Consider the following 25,895-nt stretch of genomic DNA (forward strand, 5'->3'; position numbering starts at 1 on the left):
TCTGTCATCATTTTAAGTGGGGGAACTTGCACAATCGGTGGCTGACTAAATACTTTTTTGCCCCACTGTATAGTGATATTTACTAAGCCTCTGAATTACTTTTTAGAGTGTATGGAACTTGGCCTTCAATTTGAAGATGGTACTGGGGCTCACTCAAAATATTGCTGTAGTTTAGTTATGTGGAAAACTTTGAGGTTGCACTAAAGCACCAAAGCTCTATCCAGATCACTCAAATGTGGCCTGCTTGGAGCAGACACCAGCAGACCGTTCCAGCTATAAAAATGCTTTCCCCCACTATAAGATTTTTTACCAAGAAGAACTGTTACAACAAAGGGATAATCAACCAAACACAAATTTCCTTACTTGTTTAATGTTTGTTTTAACTTTACAGTAAATGTACAACAACAAATATGAGCTTTGTTATTCTGTTTGGGATTCATTTCCATCAGTTCCCGGTTCCAGATCGGTCTCTGCATTTTCATTCATCATCTATGGATATTTCCTCTTGAAAAAACCAGCCTAGGAGTGCAAGGGGAAAAAATGAAAGTACAGAGATTATTCATTAGACTTACATTCAAAATTAAAGCAAATAACTACATGAGTAAATATAAACTCTTGAACTTTGTTTAAAAAATTAGACATACTCTCTAAAACCCTTTCACAGCTGTGTGATGAGTTGAAAAAGTGTAAGAAGAGTCTTTCACCTTATACAGGCCAGCAGTGAGTAAAGCCAGAAAAGCCAACCCTCCCAGGGATCCTCCTATCATCTCTTTGGTGAAATTTGTCTGAGGATACACTTCTACCTCGACTATAATCTGAGAGATAAGGTAACAGAATGTGGATGATATTCAAGCTCTTGTGTAACTCAAACAAGAGAAAGTAATGCTAAATCACCTTGCGAACAGGAGGATTGTTGTTAGACACTGTTGAAAAGTAGATGTACTGGCTTTGGTCATAATCCACAGTGGCTGTACTGGTCAAGAGGAATTTAGCAGATTGAAGTCCAATCTTAGAAAAAATGAAATGAGTTAAGCCTAAATTAGGTATTATTTGATTTAACTGTAAAATGGTTATATCTGAAGATTTAACCAAAGTACTCATACATACTCAGGAAAAGTATTAATGAAACAATTTTAAAAAACTATTCTTTAATTACCTGCTCTATCCATCCTGAACTGAGATTGGCAGAGATTTCGTATGTCCTACTCTGCAGTCTTCCCATGAAGGTGTTGCACTTGAACACTCTGCACATGGCTACAGAGCAGTCCTGTGGGTGATTTAAAGAAGACTGAATGAAACAAATCTTGTATTCAGTACAATGTTGTGTTTTGAATCAGTACCATGGTTCAGTTTTAACAGGTAGGTAGCAAAAGTACAGACGGATACTTACCACCACTTTATCCTTTTGTATCTGTGGAACAAAATCTTTGACACTTGGTTCTTCATCATTTTCTGTCTGACAGTCTACAATCTGAAATACATTTAAAATAATGTCAGGGTGATTGGTCCTGTTTTTACCTCATTCACCCATCACACAGCTAAATCTGACCCATTTTTAGATCTTCTCACACATATATTACCTGTAGGCTGCTCAATACCCAAATCTCTTTTTCACCAAGCTTCACTGGAACCTTGATCACCACAGTGAAATTAAACGCTCTGATATCATTTGTAACCTAAAACATGGGGAGTAAAGAAAAAGCAGTCAAACACTATTATGGTTAAGTCTAATTCACACAGTCATATTTATTATATTTTATTACATTTTACCTTGATTAATTGTTGGACTGGTATCTGCAAATTATTCATCCCAAAAGTGAAATTGCTGTAACTGAAGGAGCTAAACAGATATATTTTAAACATTAAATACATACTGTGTAAAACAAAATGTGTAATTCATCTTATAACGAACAGAACAACACATACTTTTCAAATGTCATGAAAATGCTGTATTTCACATCAATCCATTTATTTTTGTAGATTTCACTCGTTGTAGCGTTCTCCTGATTTCCACTGAAAGACAGAAGTGAAATGATTTGTACTGTGTCTGTGGGGTTATTGCTTAAATGAGAAGCACCTGTGCTAAATGAACAGTACCTGGTGGCATTAGCAGTGATAAAGATCTTCCTCTCTAGTTGAGTGTTTGTTTCGATACCATATGAGACAATGAAGAAAGCCTTGATTGAATTGAAGAAGAGAGAGTGATTGCTCATTTTGTTAAACTGTGTAGAAGTTAACAGACAAAATCATACCACAATAACAAACCTTAGTTTTGCTCTTGAAAATTGGCTTGTCAATAGTACAGTCTGTCCTTCCTCGGGATAAACCATCTTCACTGTCCAAAGAGTTGCACTCAATTCTTCCCTTTATTAGAAAATAAAATGACTGCCGGATGCACTGGGTGAGCAGCAAATCAATGATGAACTTGATCCTGACACATTACCTGCTGAATGGTGAACTTCCTGTAGGAGAGTCCAGCTGGGTACGTGAGAATAACACGACTGTTGTAGGAGTTTTCTCCTCTGTTCTCCACTGTGACTGTGACATTCAAAAGCTCATCGATGCCCACTTTAACCTCTGAGGATCTAACAAGAATAAAGGAAGAAGAAAACAAGACTGCACTGTGATGCTGAACTTGTAGGAGGCTAAATATAGTATAGCTTTGTGTTGAATTCTAAAATATTAATAGTGGCTGTGTGGAAGCTCGCTATATCATTTTAATTTGCTGTCATTTCCTGGTGATCATAAAACACAAAAAATAACTGATGATGCATTATGAAAAAAGCTGTTACCATCCATTGATTTTCGGACACTTATCCAGGTTTGGATCATGGAGGCCTCTGTCTAGAAATGCCCTGGGTTCTTTCTCTCAGCCAGCTCCTTTAGCTCATCCAGTGGGAAATCAAAGCATTCCCAGGCCAATAAGAGATCTTGAGTAATCTAGTAATCAGAATGGATGTCTCTAGGTGTCCTAGTCAGATGCTGACCCACCTCAACTGTTTCCTGGTGATGGGTGGGAAATAGGTTTTTTTGCTACAACAGACCAGTACAGCATCCAGCATAGTTGGAGCATACCCTTCAGCATTAGTTGGTTAGTCCCCAGGAGAGGCATCTTCAACTACCTCATACAGGGACTTCATGGAAGCTGGGTACACTGACAATCAAGACATGTTTTCAAACCCAATGGTGTAGGAAAGCAACCCTCTAATCTAGCTGGGAAAACAAAACCACGGTCATACAAGTATACCCAGCCTTGCTCGTTGCCTTTCACTGATTTCATGTTTCTTTAATTACTGTCAATAAACCAACATCTCAATGATTTGAGCTATGTTTCTGTCTGTCATGGTTTGTGGGAGCATTGTGCTGGATGTTTCTGGATGGCTCTTCGGTTACGCCCTCTGGCAGGGCCACCAGCGTCGCACCTGAATTTCATCAACAGGCAGTCATAAGAGGACTACTTCAGGCAGCATGGTCTGCTGCTCCGTTCAGCCATTCTCAGTGGTCCTACCTGCCTGCCCTGCACACTGGATAACAGTCTTTGTAACTTCATCCCTCTAGATTCTCTCACAAACGTTTACCCTTCAAGCTCCGCGGTCTGGCTCGGACAGTAAACACGCAGCATCATTATCCTGCTTTGCTCTCTCTCCTCTGCTTCCCCACAGTTAAGTAATTGTTTCCTCTTCTGTTTCAGTTTTCCCACGGTCTCAATAATGCATTTTCTCCACACTCACCTCCATTTTTGCTCCTGTTTCCTCAGGCCTGAGTTTAACTTTCACTTTCAGAGTTTGCTATTGTTTTCTCACAAAAGAAATAAAATGTATATAGTTCAGTGCTAAATTTGTGCTGAGTCTGCTTCTGGGTCCAGTATTCATGACCCTGTCTAAGGTTTGGAGAACCTCAATGCCTTCTTGGGGATTGGTATAATTTTGAAATAAATATTCTCTGCCATTGTTGGGTTTGTTTCTTTAATTTTAATATGTGGTGGTGATCTCTCAATCACATACTACCACCAGTGTGTGTGTGTGTGTTGTCATTGTTTGTCTCTTTTATTAGAATAAAATGATGGAGACTAAATACCAAACTGTCCCAAAATATCTATGTGCTTCAAACTTCATGATAAGTTTAAGTGTACATGTTATGAAACCTAACAAGTGACTAAAAACACAAGCAAAGCTAAACAAAGTTTTGTAATTCTGCCTCACCTGGTGAAGTTGAAATCCACTTTCAGGTTATCAACACATTTGTTGTCAGTTCCACAGTTGATCTCAAACCCTAACTGTGGAGGAGAGTGTGATGTCAAAAACATTTATATTACACATTATCCATCCATCCATCCATCTTCATCCGCTTTATCCGGGGCCGGGTCGCGGGGGCAGCAGCCTAAGCAAAGAGGCCCAGACCTCCCTCTCCCCAGCCACCTCCTCCAGCTTATCCGGGGGAATACCAAGGCGTTCCCAGGCCAGCCGAGAGATATAATCTCTCCAGCGTGTCCTGGGTCTGCCCCGGGGCCTCCTCCTCTATTACACATTATTCACAGAATAAATGTAAACGTTTTACAGATGAATCCAGCAAACAATTTGTGTGTTCTACCCAATGCCGGGTGTAAGATAAAGTAAAAAGTAGCCTTCTATTTTTCAGTAATGCAGTAATGTAATGTGTTACGGTACTGAATTAAGTAATTACACTTCAGTTACAATTATATTGTTACTAGTGTTGCAAAGTTTCCTTTAGTTATCTGCTGGTTGGTTGGATAAAAATGGAAAAAATATCTAATAAAATAGTGTTTTCTTGTGTGCACTTGGGCTAAAATTAGCCCATTCCAGGTTGTGTGCAGGAGGAGGGAAATAGTTGAGTGATCTACAGTAGAAATATGGACATTACTTTTATTTTTTATTGCACAAGAGGAGAAGACTGCAATGGTAAAACGCAAACTGCATCCAGGACAGAAACAGCAGCTGTTTGCACAGCTAACACTAATTGGATAATTGGAAGCATCTTTGCAGACAGCATGCTAGCAAAAAAACTAGCCAACAGAGGAACGTTAAAGCTGAGCATATGCAGACCCCAGCCCAGCTGCCAGAGCCCAGTCAGGTAAGAAAGGCAGTGATTAGCAGTCGAGCTTGAAGCCTCCATTTCTATTCATTAATGTTTCTGAAGGAGAATCACTGTTACAACCATTTCAAAATCTCTTGTGTTTATATGTAAACACTAAAGGAAAGATCATATGTGTTTTCTCATTGGGATAGGGATTGCATTGGCATGTCAGACTGTAGCCTAAGATTTATATTATTAACTTATAATTATGAGACAATGCATTTTGGGTCATTTCATGGAGTAACAAGAAAATAATGTAATGATCAGTGTAATAAACTCCTTTAGTAATTTTGTAGCATATTGGATTACTAACGATTAATTTCTAATACACAAAGTTTTTAGAGTAATGACCCCAAATATGTAGCTGTGCCTGCTGTTGGTACTGGGAATAAAGTTCCTAATAATATTCTAGTACTAATTTCAACTAGAAATCTCTCCAGAATGTATGGCCTCAGCGCAAGACTGCCCTCAGATATCTGATTAATAAAGTACCTATAAAGGTTACTTACAGGATGAATGGTTGCTGTTTGAGCCTGCTGGGCAAGGCTTGGTCTGAGATTTGTGTTTGAGGGCAAACCATCAAACTTGAATTTGAGCTCATTGGAAAGTGAATTGAGAGCATCTTCTGGGCAGGCCTGCAAGAAGAGATGAGTGCTGAGTTTAGATTCAGTGTTGGATGACTCTTAAAAACAAAATGGAAATTAAAATATATTGTTACACCAAGGTGAACTTTCTGATGTTGTTATTTGGTTTTACCTCAACAAGGAACTTCACAGTTGAGCATTTTTTTCTTATTAAGTCCACAGTAAGTGATCCTGACTGCTCTCGTTTCCCACCAACATATGCCCGGTTGCTTGGAGGTTTGCGAGTGGCATCCAGTGTTAAAGTGTAATTAATCCTTGCTTGAGCTGGAATAAATCAGTGTTTGATTTCAATGCTGCAATTTACATACATTTAGAAAACATTAAATTGCTGGGCAGTGGCTTTGTAGTTCAGAAAAACCAAGAATGATGAACCTGTGTTGACTGTAGACACTCTGCTCATGGTAAAGCAAATTTCAGCTGTGTTCTGCAATGGTTTTGAGCAGTCTACATTCTGAGTAGGGATTTGGTTTGGGCTGAATGACACCTCAGCTTCAACCATTACTATGGGTCTTGATCTAGAAAGTAGGAAAACACATGTGAACAAGATTTGACTTTTTGTTCTGACCTGAATTAGTAACAAGACTTCACTCTAATCTTTCCTCTGCCCTAACATTTCATATGAACAACTACAGCTCAAACATTTTGAGACATTTAACACCTAATAGTCCTGAAACCTTTTAAATGATAGATGATTATTTATGGAATAATGAATTATAAATCAGGAATGCTTTTTAATGGAATATCTATGTAGGTGTACATCAACATAGACCTATTTCCCATCACCATCACTCTTGTGTGCCAGTGGTGTAACTTCACAGTATTAATGGGTGGAGTAAATGATACCTATTTGATAATGTCAGCAGTGCTGAAACACATGGTATTGTATGAAAATATTTTTTATATTGCATGCATTTCCATTTCTGTATGAACAAAGTTACCGTTTCACACATTTACTGCTTTTTTTAAATCAGCAGAGCATTTTTCATCATGTGGTAAAATAATTTGAAAAAAATGTCTAATCCTTTTGACTCCATAAACTTTTTGCCATGATCCTGTGTTTATGTATTTGGACATTTTGATTCTATCTTATTTAACATTCTACAGTTCAGTTTACGTTCCTGGTTTTGGCTCTTTTAGTGTTGTTTCTGCTTTGTGTAATATTTGTATTTTGTGGTCTTTGTTTTGTCGTCTAGCCTTTAGGTACCTCTTACCATGTTTGTTTATCTCTTGTCCCTGTGTTTTATGTTCCCTCCTGTTACCCTGGTCTGTTGTGTCCCCTTGTCAGGTTACTCCCAATCCTAATGTCAAGTTCATGCATCTTAGTTTGTTTCTCAGTGTTGTTACTTCCTCTTTTATTTTGACAGTCTCTTGTCCTGTATACTTCTCATGTGCTGGTAGTGTGTAAGTAGTTTCAGCTGTTCTTCCACCTGTTGCGCATCCTCTCATAATCGCACGTATTTAAGTCCTCAGTCTCCCTTTGATCTTTGTCATGTCATCTCCGTCTGCTGTGTCTGCTCTTTTCTTTTCTTTTGTTCCATGTTCACTCCTAGTCATTAATTCCAAGTTTCTTAGTCCTAGCTTCCAATTTATCTTTTGTTTGTTTCTAATGCTTCTAGACAACAGTTTTACCCTCAATCTGTATTTCTTGAAAAATCATAAATCCCTTATAATGAATGACTCAATCATTTATGATGAATTTATTGATATGTAACCTATATGCAGTTCTTATTATGGTGACCTTTCAAATTTACCTAAGATTTGACAGGTAGTGCATTTGTTAAGATTGCAAATTAACAACAATGGTGGAATTACCACAGATAACTATAATGCATGACTGGACTATCTGGACTGTGACTTACCTCAGTAAAACAACTCTACCCTTTGAACCCACCGCTAAGTCAGGCAGTTCATCACCACTCTGGTCAAAAGACGACTGACTGATTGACAGGCCAAAGAACTTCAGTCCTGACTGGACCTCAGAGCCAGTTATTCTCTGTGTACATGAAAACGTTTTAATTAATTAAGCTGCAGATTGTATATTGATAAATACGTTTAGTCATCTTTTTGAATTCCTCGATGTTGTGTACCTGTGAGTAAGTAGGACTGATTCTTCCTCCTCCTTCACTGTGGAATATGTAGATGCTGCCTTCACTATTATTCTCCAAAGGTGCTCCAACTGCCAAATCCCTGAATCCATCTGAGTTTAGATCAGGCAGCACAGCAAGAGAAGAGCCGAACCTTCCTTTGACAGCTGCACGTCCTCTTAGTATTAACGGATCATCAAAATTACACTCCACAAACTAAAAGCAGGAGAGTGAATATTATATGATCATTAGGGAAGTTGACAAATAAACTAATTCATTTAATTGAAGTGGATAAAACTTTGATTTACCAAACCAGTTAGTCTGCAAACATAAACTCTTCCCTCTCTATCAGGCTCCATGTACATTGGGGCTGATATGAAGATTAGATCAGTGATATCATCGTCATTTATGTCCATGACACACACCTCTGCCCCGAAATATTCACCAGTCTGATACTGTGTAAGAAACACATTATTGATGAAAATAGTCGCATAAAGCCAAATGACAACAATTTGTATTTAAGAAAGTATTTACTACCAGTTAATAATCCCAGTCAGTTTTGTCTTGCTGTAAGTACATACCTGTGATGCCAATGGCTCAATCTTTTGGTTTTCAAAGCTTTCTCTGTTAACAGCGACCACAGCTCCTCTGTGTTTATATCTTGGAGCACCAACAATTGTCAGGGAACCACTTTGGGTTTTAGCAGTTGCCATGGAGTAACCTAGAATTTAGGTAGGCAAAAAGAGAAGATAGATATAAAATCTGATATATGTATTTGTGTGAAAGAATTACAGCAGAGCTGTGTATATACATGATCACATGTGTATAAGTTAGATTGTTAAAGCTGTAATATTCTTACCAAGATAGCTGTCAGGCTCCAAAGACACATCCTCATATGTTTTCAGCTTCTCCCCTCCAGTTGTGTATTGCACGTAGCCTCCCTTCCACTGGTTTGCACCAACAATAGACATCTGAATTCCCTACAGTGCAGACAGGAAATACATTTTATATACAATTTATTTTACCTTTAAAATCTGGACTCTTGTCTTTATAAAAAGTGTTTGAATCTCTCTTTCTATGACTAGACTGTCTGGTGAGTTTCAGGTAGTTTTAATTACCTCGGGCACAATAACTGCACTGAATCCCTCCTGAGACATTTCCATTTTCAGAGAGACTCCACCGGTTTGAGATCCTGTAATAATATAAAATATAAAAAGGTTTATTGATAGACACAACACAGCGCATTACACTAGTAATTTAGTGTAATGATATCTGTTTATTATAAAGGTGCCTCAATAGTTATTTTTCATTTCACTAATGCTTCGACCTTTAGCCTCAAGCAATGATACAATAATGCAATGTAACATTTACAGAAATTTTATCAAAGCTTGCTAAATGTTAAATATATAACTTACCTTCAATGGAAAAAATTTTGTCCTGCAAACTCTGCCGGATTATTTCAAGTGCGTTGAAGTTCTGCACTTGAAACACGTGATTGTCTGAGGGAGACGATGCAATGGTGCGTAGTTCTTTTTTTGCTTCAGTCAGAATAAATGCATTCCCCACCTAGGGTTGTTTAAAACATGTGTTTACATTTAATGCAAAATTATTTATCTGATTTTATTAAAACTTTAATACAGTTTAATACAAAGATTAATACAGTCTGTTTAATACAGACATTAATACAATATCCATTATTAATTTAGCTTTTTTATTTATTGAAATTTGAGCATGGTACTGTAATTAGATACCACTCCTGCATATTCAATGATCAGCTGTAAATGCTGGGAGTGTAAATGCAGCTCCTCGTCCAGTTCAATTCAGTTTAATTTTATTTATACAGCGCCAAATCATAACAGCCATCGCCTCAAGGCGCTTTATATTGTAAGGAAGACCCTACAATAATACATACAGAGAAAAAACCAACACACATATGACCCCTGATGAGCAAGCACTTTGGGAAGGAAAAACTCCCTTTTAACAGGAAGAAACCTCCAGCAGAGCCAGGTTCAAAGAGGGACGGCTATCTGCCATGCAGATGCAGAGAGGTCTATTAACACATAGTGAGTGAGAAAGGTGACTGAAAAAGAAATAATCAATGCATCATGGGAATCCCCAGCAGCCTACATCTATTGCAGCATAACTAAGGGAGGATTCGGGGTCACCTGATTCAGCCCTAACTTTATGCTTTAGCAAAAAGGAAAGTTTTAAGCCTAATCTTGAAAGTAGAGATAGTGTCTGTCTCTCGAATCCAAACTGGAAGCTGATTCCACAGAAGAGGGGCCTGAAAACTGAAGGCTCTCCCTCCTATTCTACTTTTAAATAATATAGGAACAACAAGTAGGCCTGCAGTGCAAGAGCAAAGTTCTCCAATGGGGTGATATGGTACTATAAGGTCATTAAGATAAGATGGAGCCTGATTATTTAAGACCTTGTTTGTGAGGAGCAGGATTTTGAGTTTAATCCTGGCTATTGTTAACATTAACTATTATTAATGTTAATTTCTCCAATAGAGGAGAAATTAACATTAACAATAGTGTGAAAACAGTGTGATGGTATGGCCCGGGTTTCCATGGTTTCTGTGTAGGTGGCTCATTACTTTGCTCCATATACTGTAGGAACATGTGACTGTAGTCTAATAAATAACCAAAACACATTATTAGTATAAATTTCAACATTATGCAGGTTTAAATAATGGAGGTACTTACCCCAATCACAAATCGAACAATGTTTTGATTCCCTGCTAGCTGTGTTGCATTTTCCAGGTCATACCGGTCATTAGATTGTCCATCAGTAATTACTATCAAGACTTTCTTCACATCTGGTCTGGAACCTCTTTGTGGTGTGAAAACATTGTTTCTGTCAAATTAAAAATAAACAAATCTAATTTCAACATAAAACATGTTTTTACAGTGCACATTTTGATCATAGAGTAAATTGCATGAATGATTATTATTTTGCATGCATCCATTTGTTTTGTATAATCGCTCATGGACATTTTAGTATTTTGAAAATCTAGTTAATGCAAATTCTTCTTTTAAAACTCTTGCATCAGTCAATACAGTTTTTAGTGTGGTCAGTCTCAAAAAGAAAATCATCTGCACAGGAAGTCTGTCCAGATGATTTAACTGTAGAGCTTCAGTAATATCATTGCAACCCTTACACAACATGTCTGATGGCCTTAGCTGTGTAAGTTGATCCCTCCAACTGTGTGATTCCATCGATTTCAGTCTTTAGTGATCCAGATGAGGAAAATTTCTTGAAATAAAAATGAACCCGAGGTAAGGAGGAAAACTGGGAAACAGAAAACTGAAGAAAGGGAGAAACAATATAAAAAAAATATAAAATAGCCTTTTTTTATGGAGATAAATGAAAAGCAGGTGAAACTATTTGTGTCTGTAATATGATATAACTGACAGGTAGTACAGTGTCTTACCTGTGCATCAACTGACAGAAATGCCTGGATTAGATCTTCCACAAACTTCATCATTGTTTGAAAATCAGGGACAGATACGCTGCCTGAACCATCCAACAGAAAAGCAATGTCTACTTGTGTCGGGCACACTATCAAAGAGATGAATTGAAATTGATTATTTTAGGTGAATTTTAACATTTTAGCAAATCTACTATGAATACCCACATATTTAGACAATTAGTCATTTAAAAGAAGAAAGAAAAGAAGAAATTAAGATTAAGAGATTAAATTAGTTTAAACAAGTCTTAAAACTGCTTACAGAAGCCTAAATTTGTTATTAAACTAATTTAGTTATTTGTAGCCTTGATTTTTGCATTCAGTTCTAATTACTTTAATTTTCTTCCTGTATTACAGTCATAGAAACAATGGTTTGTGTAGGGAAGAGGAAAATGGTGGAGATTTGGACAATACTTTTATTTTTATTTTTTTTATTTTTTTGACCATGAAGGGACACGAGCATGATGGTAACATGGAAACCCCATCCAGGACATAAACAGCTGCATTAAACTGCTAACACAACATCAGATGTTTGCAAACATCTGTACAGACAGCATGCTAACACAACGCTTTGAATCAACCCAGAATGATGTTAAAGCTGAGTGTATAGAGCATGTGTTCAAACTTACAACACTAAAAGAAAGACCCTCTGTACTGTATGTTCTTGTTACGGTTGGAATTTGTGTTACTGTGAGCGACAATAGCCTCATGTTTACGTTGTTCTTATGTAACAGGAATACACCATAATGTAACACACAGCAACACAAATGATTTTCTCCAGGAAAACCATAATACATTACTTATTTGCATACAGAGCTTTAAAGAAGTCGTAAGTAGCTTTAGAGGGAAGTAAACTTCTCGGTCTCCTTTTATTTTTTTCCCCCAAAGATCTTGTGTGTATGTACTAGTCTTCTTGCATTTTGTCATGCATTGCATAACCCAAACAACCAGGCTTAGTTTCATTTTTGTAATGAATTTGAAATCAAAGGGTGTTTTTGTATTTGTTTTTCAAATAACACTTTCATTTTACATGCAGATATGGTTATTTCATTTTGAATAATTGAAGAGACCATCTCAAAAAAAATCTGATCATTAGAATTAAATACATTTTATGCTGTAGATTTAATCTTGGCTAGCTCAAATTTTACCAGCATTTGTTTCAGTGTTGATGGATTCAGGACAAATTAGTCCAGAAAAACTCTTTGGATAAAACTACAATACAATTAATCCAAACAGACAATCTGAAGTAAGGCTTAGAGGGGAAAACTGTAAACAAACAAAAAAATAATCAACAAATCATACAACTTATACTTATATTCATCTATGAGTAATCACATCTCACACAAACATAATTTTCTATTTACTGTTTCTGATTAACCCTTAATTGCTGGAATATATAAGAGAAGTCTTGAGACAGTTTCAGTTGATTTGAGATTATACAAGGACAAATATAAATGATTGTAAGACTATGTTCAAGTAAAAATGCAAGGGATTTTTATTAAGGAGGCACCGGGACTCTAATTATTAAGGGCACATTTTCACAAACTCCATTTATTGTTACCGTCTGGAGAAGAAGGTACAGGTGGTCCAAATGTATTAGATCGATCCATGTGAAAACACACACCGTTGTACATGGTGATACTTTTGCAGTCCCTTGGAATTGTTGGACCACACACCTGAGAGGAGACAAAGTCAAGTTCCCATAAAGTCCCATAAACATCGGTTCAATCCTTATAAAATCAACCAAAACTGAAAAAAAAAAATCTCGCACGATCCAGCAGAATATGTAGATTTTAAAAAATAACTTCAGTCTATTTAAAGCCATTCAAATGTGTCCCATAATGCTATTAAAAAAAATCCATGTTAGAGGCCACCAAAGTATCTGGGGTGTGTAAAGACTTTTAGCGCATACATGTTTTTCAATAACAATTTTGCATTGACTTCTACTTCATTGAATATGCTGAAGTTATTGTAAACCCTGATTCTGTGAAGGACAGGTGGGAGGCACACTGGTTTTTATGGGATGACCTTCATGCAACAATAACAAGACATTTAAGGATAGAGGATGTTGATCCTCAGTGCTTTTAACAAAGTTCTCATAGTGTCTGCAGTTCAGTAACTCACCACAGTGTTTTGGTTCGTGGGATCACTTTTCATTGTCAGACCAAGAGACATGTTGACTGCAAAATCTGGTGCTGTATTGAAAGCATTCAATATTTTTAAAAAAAATACTAATAAAAGGCAATTGAAAGGAAAAAAACAAGACTTAAATCGATGACTGCAAAGAACCATGACTGAAACACTTCCCCATTTGATATGACAAGTGTTAGACATCGAAACTTCTCTCCACTGTGAACCAGGATGTATAACAGGCAGCTTTAATATCAATGCAAATAGGATTCAGTTTCACTATTGCTTCATTTTAAAGTTTTAAATAATTACAAAAGAAACATTGTAACAATAACATTATTAATAACATTGACTTCTTTGCTTATTTTACTTCATCAAGTTTCAGTGTTACTTACTAAGATATTTACTTATTGTGATTTGAGTTAAACAAGTTTCTGTGCTAGCGTCTGTGGGGAATTTCTTTGATGTCAACATGGTTTCTGTCAGAGTTTCATCACATTTGGTTACCTACCATCAATTTGGATATTTTGGCAGTTTGGGGAAGATGTGGTGCAGCTATATACTTTTCCTCTTCCATTTTGTGAATACTGTTCAAGGGGAGCACTGACGAGCAAACTGAGGAAATAAATTCAGACAATGATGAAGTCTAGAGTGCAAACTGTGGTTAAATAAACCCCATATGTTTCCTGTTAAGAAGTATTATATCCTTGTTTGTTTATTACTGTGGGCCTTAACAGAAATGATTGTTAAACCTGCAGTTATAGATCGACATAACAATGTATGATGTGACTTACTTTGATTGTCTTTGAACCACCTGGTACCCAAAACCAGCAGCAGAGTTATTCAGGGCCTTCCATGCCACGGGATCAATAGTGAAACAAAGTGCAGCATTTAACACTGAGAATAAAGAAGAAGGAAGAACATCTGTAGTTTTACTTAAAGCCACTGTAAAGGATGATAACCTGGTTATATTATCTCTAATTCTAATCACATATGAGGAACTCCATACAGTGTATGTGTTAGTTTGATTCCACCTCTTGAATCCAGTCACAGCTTTCCACAGTTACCACTAGAGAGCATCAAAGTCAGATACTAGATTTGAACATACTGGCAGGTAATCATTCACTTGAAAAACATACTTAAGATTTTACTATGGAATTAGTTTTGTGTCTTTGATTCTTATATCTTACTCCATCTGTCAAAAGCAAAATACTGACACTTAAAACTTTCAAGAAAAGATGCTGTTGCTATGCTACAGTATGAAAAACTATTAATATACTGTACACATTTGCTTATTTTGCAGTACTAAAAATTGAATTGTGTAGAAAATTTTACTGGTGTGCATATTCCTCTTTCCTCTTAAACTGTCTGTCAGATTCATCAATACATGCCACACCCATTCTATGATCCATGCTATGATTACTGTCCAGTAAAAATCGTGTATTGTTGCGATCCTACAGCTGTCCGGTTGTTTATTTTTGCCACACAAATAAAGCCTTCCTTTTATGGACATGCTAAGAGTAGTCAAAACGTCACATAGTGCTAACACTTTTTTGTTTCCTGCTTCATGTCACAGCATTCAACAATGACAGTGTCATGATTTCAAAGTTTTGCGAAACCTATTTTGAAATACATTTCGTAACAGTGGTACGCCCTCAAGTTCTGCTTTTCCTTATTGTCACATGTTTTGATATTTTCAACATCAGTTAAAGAAAAAATGTACTTCTCCACTTGTTTGCTTTTTTTCATATGTGCATTTATATATTTCAGGTGTATTTTTATCTGAATATATACTAGTGTTCAATTAAAAAATAAAATAAAATAAAACAAGCATTAAAAAATAAAAATAAAGAATTTAAAAAATAACCACCTGTAGCAAAGGTGAGTGCAGGGTCATAAATACGTTGGATGGATGAAGTATGACGTCACAGTGGTGTAAAATGTCCTGTTTTTTGTAGCCCTGCACAAGGTAGTAAGGCAGATATGATAAATTTATTATCTATGTATCTTAAATCCAGTTTTACCATTTTCTAATGGTTTATAATCAAGCGTTTAGTTTGTTTCAGTAAAACTATTTATGAAAGACTTTTTCAATCAGTGAATTTCAACAACAACAAAATTATGCTATTTACAGCTAGAAGCTAACTGAGCTAATCACACATTTAATTTGTGTTAGCAGAGGCTAAAATGTAAATACAGTAATGACCATCACTAAAGTATTTCTGGATATTATTTCACTAAATGATTTATAGTCCATGTTAGTTTTGGATACTACAGTTTTTCTTATTAAGAATGTTGCTGTGTTGTATGTATTTCCTTTCTAACCTTCCTTTCATATCAAACATCCTTGAAAGAGTAGTTGTCAAACAGCTAACAGATCATCTGCAGAGGAATGGCTTATTTGAAGAGTTTCAGTCAGGTTTCAGAGCTCATCACAGCACAGAAACAGCTTTAGTGAAGGTTACAGATGATCTTCTTATAGCCTCTGACAGTGGACTCATCTCTCAAAACTAGTTCATGCATTTATTACTTCTAGGCTGGACTACTGTAATTCATTATTATCAGGAAGTCCCTAAAAAGCCTTCAGTTAATCCAAAATGCTGCAGCAAGAGTCCTGACAGGGACTAGAAAGAGAGAGCATATTTCTCCTGTTTTGGCTTCCCTTCATTGGCTTCCTGTTAAATCCAAAATTGGATTCAAAATCCTGCTCCTCACATACAAGGTCTTAAATAATCAGGCCCCATCTTATCTTAATGACCTTGTAGTACCATATCACCCTATTAGAGCACTTCGCTCTCGCTCTGCAGGCCTACTTGTTGTTCCTAGAGTATTTAAAAATAGAATGGGAGGGAGAGCCTTCAGTTTTCAGGCCCCTCTTCTGTGGAACCAGCTTCCAGTTTGGATTCAGGAGACAGACACTATCTCTACTTTTAAGATTAGGCTTAAAAGTTTCCTATTTGTTAAAGCATATTAGGGCTGGACCAGGTGACCCTGTATCCTCCCTTAGTTATGCTGCGATAGACGTAGGCTGCTGGGGGATTCCCATGATGCACTCAGTTTTTCCTTTCCAGTCACCTTTCTCACTCACTATGTGTTAATAGACCTCTCTGCATCTGCACGGCACATAGCCGTCCCATATTTGCACACATTTATTATTACTAGAGATGGACCGATCCGATATTACGTATCGGTATCGGTCCGATACTGACCTAAATTACTGGATCGGATATCGGAGAGAAATACAAAATGTAATCCGATCCGAAGTATCACAAAATCACCTCACAAAACGCGCTACTTGGCGTAACCCAGCTCGGCGCATTGGAGCGGTATGTGTCACGTGATAGAGCAGCTGAAGTCTGCCAGACCTGTCCATTTCATCTTGGCGAAAACTATCCCAGAGAAGTAAAGCAAGTGTGTAAGTTCATCCCTGAATGTTTTCCTAGTATTTCCACGTTAAGCTTAACAACTGATATATTGAGCCACAGCTGGACTGGCCATCTGAGTTCCATATTGAGCTGAAAAGGAAGCGATTTGTCCCATGCATCAGCTAGAATTAAAAAATAGACACAAAGCTGGAGTTATTCTGTCTTTGCTGCGCAGTTGCATCTACTTCTCTCATTCACTCCCCCGCCCTCTCCTGTTATTATTTTATTATTTCAAACGTGAAACTGATTAATGATCAGCTGATCGGCTTTTCTGCCGAAAGTCCCGTCTTTCTTGTTTGTTTATCGCTCACTTTGCCCCAGAAAGAGGAAACCAGCGGCTAAACAACAGCAGCACGTTTAAGTGTGATCAGCTGTTCTTAAGAGTTTATTTAATAATACTTTCTAGTATCAGCTGGTGTTTGCTGGAGCCACAGCTGTAAAAGCTGCTGGTCATTATGTCGGTTTGGTTATCTGGTGAGAGGGAAACATGAAGATGAAACCAGGAGATGTCCTTACTGAATCATCAGTGCTGAACAGGTGATGTAGAAACAGGTTCACCTTTTAGGTGATATAAATGAGTTAAAGGGAAGTTAAGAACTGTTTCTGAGAGACAAATAACACCAGGATCCTTTTCTACATAGCTGACGGCTGGTAACTGTGCAGGGGCGGGTCTAGCAAAGTTTTGTCAGGGGCCAGGTTGGGCATTAACAGGGAGAGGGGGGCACAAAGAAATATTTTCGTTTGTGTTTTGTCATTTAAAAACTTTGAATAAATAATTGTCTGAATCTTACAACAAAAGTGGTCATCTGATTAAATGTATAGAAATCCATTACTGTATATAGTAACTAATAAGTCTAATACAGGGAGTGCAGAATTATTAGGCAAATGAGTATTTTGTCCACATCATCCTCTTCATGCATGTTGTCTTACTCCAAACTGTATAGGCTCAAAAGCCTACTACCAGTTAAGCATATTAGGTGATGTGCATCTCTGTAATGAGAAGGGGTGTGGTCTAATGACATCAACACCCTATATCAGGTGTGCATAATTACTAGGCAACTTCCTTTCCTTTGGCCAAATGGGTCAAAAGAAGGACTTGACAGGCTCAGAAAAGTCAAAAATAGTGAGATATCTTGCAGAGGGATGCAGCAGTCTCAAAATTGCAAAGCTTCTGAAGCATGATCATCGAACAATCAAGCGTTTCATTCAAAATAGTCAACAGGGTCGCAAGAATCGTGTGGAAAAACCAAGGCGCAAAATAACTGCCCATGAACTGAGAAAAGTCAAGCGTGCAGTTGCCAAGATGCCACTTGCTACCAGTTTGGCCATATTTCAGAGCTGCAACATCACTGGAGTGCCCAAAAGCACAAGGTGTGCAATACTCAGAGACATGGCCAAGGTAAGAAAGGCTGAAAGACGACCACCACTGAACAAGACACACAAGCTGAAACGTCAAGACTGGGCCAAGAAATATCTCAAGACTGATTTTTCTAAGGTTTTATGGACTGATGAAATGAGAGTGAGTCTTGATGGGCCAGATGGATGGGCCCGTGGCTGGATTGGTAAAGGGCAGAGAGCTCCAGTCCGACTCAGACGCCAGCAAGGTGGAGGTGGAGTACTGGTTTGGGCTGGTATCATCAAAGATGAGCTTGTGGGGCCTTTTTGGGTTGAGGATGGAGTCAAGCTCAACTCCCAGTCCTACTGCCAGTTTCTGGAAGACACCTTCTTCAAGCAGTGGTACAGGAAGAAGTCTGCATCCTTCAAGAAAAACATGATTTTCATGCAGGACAATGCTCCATCACACGCATCCAAGTACTCCACAGCGTGGCTGGCAAGAAAGGGTATAAAAGAAGAAAAACTAATGACATGGCCTCCTTGTTCACCTGGGGCCCGTTCTTCGTACGTCGCTTACTACATCCAAGATCAAATGACACATCCAAGATCAAATCATCGCGCTAACCGTGAGCTCGCTAATCCGGTTCCCCGAACACACCTGCTGTTGACGATTACTACAGCTGGACGCAGGAATGTGACATCACTGGGTGTCGTAAAAGGGGCTACGCATCGATAGTAGAAACATTGATCGGCAACCCGCTGATTGGTCGGCGAAAATGTCCAAGGGGCGTGCTCGGTATTTTCCGGCAGCAGAGCAAGAACTCATGAGTGAGGGATTTCAGGAGTTTCAGAGTTTAATTAAAACGCAAGAGAACACTGCAAAGGCTGCAAAAGCAAGGAGAGAGGGCTGGCAGAAAGTTGCTGACAAATTAAACTCGTAGGTAATTTAATAATAATAATAATAATGGAGTGGATTTATATAGCGCTTTCCAAGGCACCCAAAGCGCTTTACGATACCACTATTCATTCACTCCCACATTCACACACTGGTGGAGGCAGCTACGGTTGTAGCCAGGCTGCCATATCGCGCCATCGGCCCCTCTGGCCAACACCAGTAGGCGGTAGGGTAGATCTATCATATGACACTATATTGTCCAATATCATATGGCATTATATTATATTATAATATGTTATATTATATACCCTTTCACATTAGAGCCACAACAGGACCCACAAGAACATGGGAACAAGTAAAAGTGGAATACAGGAGTATTCTACAGAATGGTAATATTTATCTCTTAGATTGCTTTGCGTCTCTTGGCAAGGTAATACTGGCCTGTAATACTCTGTTAGTTTGTTCATAACAGCAACCAAGAAAAGGGCAGAGGAAAAAAAGACAGGTGGTGGTCCTGCACCCCCTCGTCAACAAGTTGGTTAAGTAAATAATACCCTCACGGGAATATCGATATCTCTCTATGAGCACACTGTCGCGCTGAGCTAAAGGATCCTGTCTGTCCCGCAATATACGCTGAATTCTGAGGACTCTCCTTATCAATCTTGCACCTTCCGCAATGGGCTGCTCGCGTATACGGACAGGACATGGCTGCGACAGGCTTCCCAAATCCACCTTCGCTTTTATAGCCGTGGTCTCTCATCTTGATTACACGAAGTAATTTACAATTACTACTCTGAAATATGAATTACATCTGTAATAATCACATACATGTAATAGAATGTTAATAGTACATTTCCCTTTTTTAGGAAATGACCTGTATGTATCTGTGTGAAATCAATAAAAGGATCAAGTGCTGCATTATCTTTAGTTACATTGATAATATTTATTTATGGTGAAACAGTGGTGGAATATCGCTGTTGCTTTCGTATAAATGAAGCGGACATACCTGCGTGGCCGCGATCTAATCCTGTTTACATAAAGTAAACCTGCTCCCGAGCAGGTTTACGCTTACGGCTCTGTTGCTATGACAGCAAGTCCCGGATGAGCTTCGGGGAACCGACTGATCCAGGATCACGCGAAATCGTCAACAATCTAATCCGGCTAACCTACTTAGCGAGGTACGAAGAACGGGCCCCTGATCTGAACCCCATTGAGAAACTGTGGTCCATCAAATGTGAGATTTACAAGGAGGGAAAACAGTACACCTCTCTGAACAGTGTCTGGGAGGCTGTGGTTGCTGCTGCACGCAATGTTGATGGTGAACAGATCAAAACACTGACAGATCCATGGATGGCAGGCTTTTGAGTGTCCTTGCAAAGAAAGGTGGCTATATTGGTCGCTGATTTGTTTTTGTTTTGTTTTTGAATGTCAGAAATGTATATTTGTGAATGTGGAGATGTTATATTGGTGTCACTGGTAAAAATAAATAATTGAAATGGGTATATATTTGTTTTTTGTTAAGTTGCCTAATAATTATGCACAGTAATAGTCACCTGCACACACAGATATCCCCCTAAAATAGCTAAAACTAAAAACAAACTAAAAACTACTTCCAAAAACATTCAGCTTTGATATTAATGAGTTTTTTGGGTTCATTGAGAACATGGTTGTTGTTCAATAATAAAATTATTCCTCAGAAATACAACTTGCCTAATCATTCTGCACTCCCTGTATACACTCTAGTAAGGTGCAGTCTGCAATTCTGTTGAAGAAAGATCTTGAATCTATTTAATTATTGTAGAAAAAATAATTGATTTCTGTGCATTTGTTTTACACTTGCATTAAATTAAAGTTTACATCAATTAAGAGCGGGGGGTGGTTCCCTAATATTTTTGTTGGCAACCCTATTAGTTAGGTGGGTAAGTACTCTTTAAAATACCAGAATAGGGAGGATGGTGTAGGTTTAAAGTTATTAGATTGATCAGTGTTGCTGAACTTCAAAATGTTTTGGGTGGAGTGTATTTTTTGCATACAGGTATAACAGAATAGCTTCAGTCTCTTGTTTTTTAAAACTTGAGTGTGAACTTATACAAAATGCAGCAAGATATTTATAAAAAACAGTTTTATTGATTACAAAATACGCTATATTGGATTCACATCGGTATTGGCAGATATCCAAATTTATGATATTGGAATCGGTATCGGACATTAAAAAGTGGTATCGTGCCATCTCTAATTATTACAGAGTGAAAAATCCGAAGGCACAAAATTTGTCTTACCTGATGAGAACAGTGTAGCATGAATTATCCAGTCCATTGTGTTAGTCCCATGAAAAATAATTCAAGCATTTGTTTGGTTTTTTGGGGGGGGTTTTATGAGTTGAGTGTTCTGCTGAAAGTATCACAACAGTTGTTGAAACCAAAATGCAGAAATCATAGGGTGTGATAACAAAGGTAAGGCAACCATTTAAAGCAATTCTTTGGCAGGAGGAGTCACAATGATGACAGCACTGTCAGTAGTAAGATAAGATAAGATAAGATAGATAAGATAAGAAGAACTTTTTTTATCCCGAGGGAAATTCTTTTGTCATACACATGTTCAATGCAGCAAGAGAGACAGAGGAACAGAGTAATAAGATATACAATATGCACAATAGAATACAAGTATACAATAATATATAGTAGAATAGTGCAAAATATAATACTTTGCACTATTCTACTATATAGTAGACATTTATATATAATATAAATGTCTACTATATATAATGTAGTAGACAAAGGTGTCAAAAGTACCAACGTTCCTTGCTTAAATAGAAGTACAGATACTAGTGTTAAAAATAGTCCAGACTTAAATAAAAGTGGAAAAAGTACTGGCTCTGAAGTGCACTCAAAGTAAAAAAGTAAAAGTAGCTCCTTGAAGAACATTTCTACCACCTCTTTTTATTGAAATATTGCTAACCGAACCTTCTACTGCATTAATGTGATAGAACATAAATTTTATTTAAGTCTAAACTTTAATTCTAATAAAGGAATTATATTTCACAATAATTTCAGTTGAGAGGGTCAGTAGATTTTCTCAGTGTCCCAGCTGTGATCAGGCTGTGACCTGAATTCAACAAGACGTCAGCAGATGTTTTACGAGTTGTCCTGGTTGATTTTCATCCTCTACACTAACACCGTTTATGCTGTCTTTATATTCTACACTATCGGCCCGAGTCTTGCTTTAATCATGTGTTGTGCATCTTGTAGCATGGGGTAACGAGAAGCGATTAACACCTCACGACCAGCTCCCGATCATCAACCGTATGGTCGCAAGAAAATCAAGCCTGTTTGAAGTCCTGTTGCCCCTCATGAGGGTATCAATGCAACCTCTCAGACTGCGCATGCACAAACACAGAATGGAAGTGAAACAGATGGAGTAGCACAGCAGTGCAGCGTGTGATCTGGACACAAGTGATGGAGGCACAACTTGTAGAACATTAGCAAGCTCATCCGAGCCTTTTCGATATGGCCTCACAAAATTATCACGGCCGAGATGGACATTGCTGCTCAATTGCAGCTGCCTGGTCAATGTTTTTCATTAGCAATTTAGCAAAGTTGATGGTGGTGTGTGTGTCTGTGTGAGTGAAAGACAGAGAAGGAGAGCGAGAGACAGATTTTGTGTTATAAGCTTCATATTATCACTTCATGTTATAGACGCAGTCGCATCAGAGCATTGGGCTGTATAGTGTGAGACCCTGCATCATGACCAACAAACTTCTAACCCCTGCAATTCAATCGTACAGTTTGAGCAGGAGCTGACCAACGCGACTGAAAAAATCGAACAATGTATGCCCAGCTGACTTTTCATTTTTTTCTGTTTAGGGTCAAATTGGTTTGATGTGTCAAGGTCCACAGTGACATGAAATAATAACTCTCCTCAAATGCATCAAACCTAAAGTAACGAGCCCCTTTTGACGTAAGGAGTAGAAAGCACAGATATTTGTTTAAAAATGTCGGGAGTAAAAGTCAAAAGTTGTCAAAAGTTGTCAAAAGTTCCGGTTAATACTTGTACAGCTGCTGTTATTGTGTATATATTTATTTATATTTCTTCATACATTCTTATATAGTTCTATATTGTGTATTTTGTTGTACAGTTATTTTATTTTCAACTTTAATTTATATATTTTATCTTATTCTTTCCCAGTTAAATTTACCCTTCATTCTAATTTGTGTTGTACAGTTATTTCATTTTTAACCTTAATTTATATTTTATTCCTTCCTAGTTAAATTTGCCCTTTTTAATTTTTCATATTTATTTCCTATCTTATTCATAGCCTTTTCCTTTTTTTTGTTTTCTTTAGGTCACGAGCAGTTGTCCAAGCATTTCACCACATATTGTACTGTGTATGACTGTGTACGTGACAAATAAAATTTGAATTTTGAATTTGAGAAAAATAAATACTCAAGTAGAAATACCTGTAAATTCTACTTAAGTACAGAAATAAATTGTCTGTACTTCATTATTTCCCACCTCTAGTAGTAGATAATATGATGCATGTTTTAAAATGTGATTAATTTAATACTGCCTAAATTTCAAAATTTTCTAAATACTCAAGAATTTGGAAAATTGTAATTTCATTCTTTAGGATGATATTCCAGGCTCTGATGCTTTAAGAATAAAGATATATAATACAAGACTTGATCTGTGTTTTGTAATACAAGTTGAGAAAGAGCACAGAGGTTGAAGAGGCCACTACCCTCTTCCACATTTAGACGTTTCTTCCTTCTTTTTTCTAGTCTTGTAAGATGCATCAGTCTAACCTTGCTGCTAAGACTTGTGATGGCCAGGTCAAATATTTTTAGCATATTGTTTCTCAATGTAAGATTGCAATTGCTGAACCACACCTTTCTTTGAGTACAGCTAGTTTGATATTGTAGCAAACATGTTTTTTAATACATGTGCATAAAATGTTTTGATATTAGGTTAAAATGTTACATTTAAGCAAAAAGCAGCACAATCTCATTTTTGACATTTATTTTGTTACTGACACAGATGGTGTGGATATTTAAAGCTGTGCTCATTTTTCCTTAAACCCAGCTGCTATATAATATCTCCACCTGAAAACCCACTCCAGACTTTAGAGGGCATTTGAACAATAATAAGTTTGTTTATCAACTGAAAATATTGGCAAATTCATTGAAGATGCATCATTTTAACCTGGCTGCTAAGACTTTTGAGGGCCAGGTCAAATGTGCAGGTCAAATATTTTTAGCATATTGTTTCTCAATGTAAGATTGCAATTGCTGAACCACACCTTTCTTTGAGTACAGCTAGTTTGATATTCTAGCAAACAATTTCTTTAAAAATACATGTGCATGAAATGTTTTGATATTAGGTTAAAATGTTACATTTAAGCAAAAAGCAGCACAATCTCATTTTTGGCATTTATTTTGTTACTGACACAGATGGTTTAGAATTTAAAGCTGTAAAGTCTTTTACTTCTATTGTCACGGTCCTGGGCCTGTGGCCCAGTGTTTTGATTCTATATTATTGTTTATTGGGTCCTGTTTTGCTTTTCTAGATTTCTTGTCCTTCTGGGTTGTGATTTCTAGCTCTTAGGTTTAGTTCTACCCTCATGTTCCTCCTGTTTCCTCTGTACTGTGTTAGTATTGTCTCTGAATCCTGCCTGCTGTTTTTCCAGCAATAAAGCTGTGCTTTTCAAGTTTATCCCACGTGTCCCCGTGAGTTTGCGTTTGGGTCCAATCCCTGCCTGCCACACAGCCGAAACATGAGGGTAGAACGCGACCATTACACGGACCCAGAAAACCGCTCCCAGCTGCGTGAGCGTCAGGATGCTGCCTTTGCCCAGCTGGAGGAGGAGCTCCGCTGGAGGCCGTGGTGCACTCCTGACTATGGGCGGATTTTCCGAGGAAATCGGCTGGCTTTCGGAGGTCCCCGAAGTTGCCAAAAGCCTCCGCCTGTTGCCCCGCTCGCACCCAAGCCTCGGCCGCTTCAGGTGGGAGTGCTCAGTTTTTCTTCTGATGCTCATGCGCCAGCCTCTGCATTGCCGTCCTGCACGTCAGAGGCTCAGCTGTACACCCCGTCAGATTCCTCACCTCAGAGGAAGCGACGCTCACGCCGCCGTCACTTTTCACCTGCTGAGCAACTCCCGGTGGTGAGTCATAATGACTGCCTTTCACACATTCCACCTGAAGCCACAACTGAGAAGAACGATAAACTCACCTCTGATCCATGGGGAACTTCCCTTATGGATGATGACAATGACTGGGAAAATTATTTTCATTCAGCTCCCTGGGAGGGGGGATTAATTAAGGACAAGTCAAACTCTTCAAACCCTTTAAACACTACTAAAACAAAGACTGTAAAGCGTGGTGGAAAAAGTGCAAAATTCATTTTTGATAAGTTTGTTTTTGCTGACCCAGTACATTTTAACCCTGAGCCTGCCCATTCTAAGACTGTTTTTTCTGGGCCCAATCCTTTGCCTACTTGTGTTCCTGCTCCCAGGGCAGCTCGGGCCCAGCGTACCCCTGCACCCGTATCAGTTCCTCGGGTGTGAGAGTCTGGGGCCCAGTTGGTCCCTGCTCTGGTTTCCAGGCCGGCTGAGGCTCTGTCAGTCTCTGCACCCCCTACCAGCGCCTCGGGTGAGAACGGCAGCTGCCCAGCCATTGCCGGTGCCTGTCCTGGCTTCCAGGGTGAGGGGGGCTGTGAACCAGTCCACCCCTGCACCCATGCCGGTCCCCAGGGTGAGGTCAGCCAGGATACAGCCCGTCTCCGCACCCATACCTACTCCTGGGGTGGGAACGGCTAGTGTCC

The 25,895-nt window shown here is 38.2% G+C and overlaps 2 protein-coding genes across 2 annotated transcripts; both read right to left on the reverse strand.

The window, feature by feature from the left end:
- Nucleotides 1-360: 360 nt before the first annotated feature.
- LOC106676659 (integrin alpha-M-like) lies at nt 361-9,360 on the reverse strand. The gene is made up of 22 exons (XM_076887464.1): nt 9,238-9,360; nt 8,941-9,014; nt 8,682-8,802; nt 8,404-8,543; nt 8,131-8,277; nt 7,826-8,038; nt 7,598-7,731; nt 6,111-6,253; nt 5,851-6,002; nt 5,604-5,729; nt 4,203-4,276; nt 2,444-2,585; nt 2,266-2,364; nt 2,098-2,177; nt 1,927-2,013; nt 1,771-1,840; nt 1,581-1,676; nt 1,391-1,471; nt 1,157-1,267; nt 895-1,008; nt 705-815; nt 361-519 (listed from the first exon to the last, which is right to left on the reverse strand). Exons 2-22 carry the CDS (start codon nt 8,983-8,985, stop codon nt 490-492), a joined length of 2,316 nt encoding a protein of 771 aa, XP_076743579.1. The 5' UTR covers nt 8,986-9,014; nt 9,238-9,360; the 3' UTR covers nt 361-489.
- Nucleotides 9,361-9,831: 471 nt separating this feature from the next.
- LOC143412332 (integrin alpha-D-like) lies at nt 9,832-13,469 on the reverse strand. Its single transcript, XM_076887864.1, has 6 exons — nt 13,419-13,469; nt 12,856-12,970; nt 11,259-11,386; nt 10,986-11,131; nt 10,531-10,681; nt 9,832-9,849 (listed from the first exon to the last, which is right to left on the reverse strand). The coding sequence occupies exons 1-6, from the start codon at nt 13,467-13,469 to the stop codon at nt 9,832-9,834; spliced, it is 609 nt and encodes a 202-aa protein (XP_076743979.1).
- Between the last annotated feature and the right edge of the window lie 12,426 nt (nt 13,470-25,895).

The sequence above is a fragment of the Maylandia zebra genome, linkage group LG8 (assembly GCF_041146795.1).
Source record: "Maylandia zebra isolate NMK-2024a linkage group LG8, Mzebra_GT3a, whole genome shotgun sequence".
Lineage (NCBI taxonomy): Eukaryota > Metazoa > Chordata > Actinopteri > Cichliformes > Cichlidae > Maylandia > Maylandia zebra.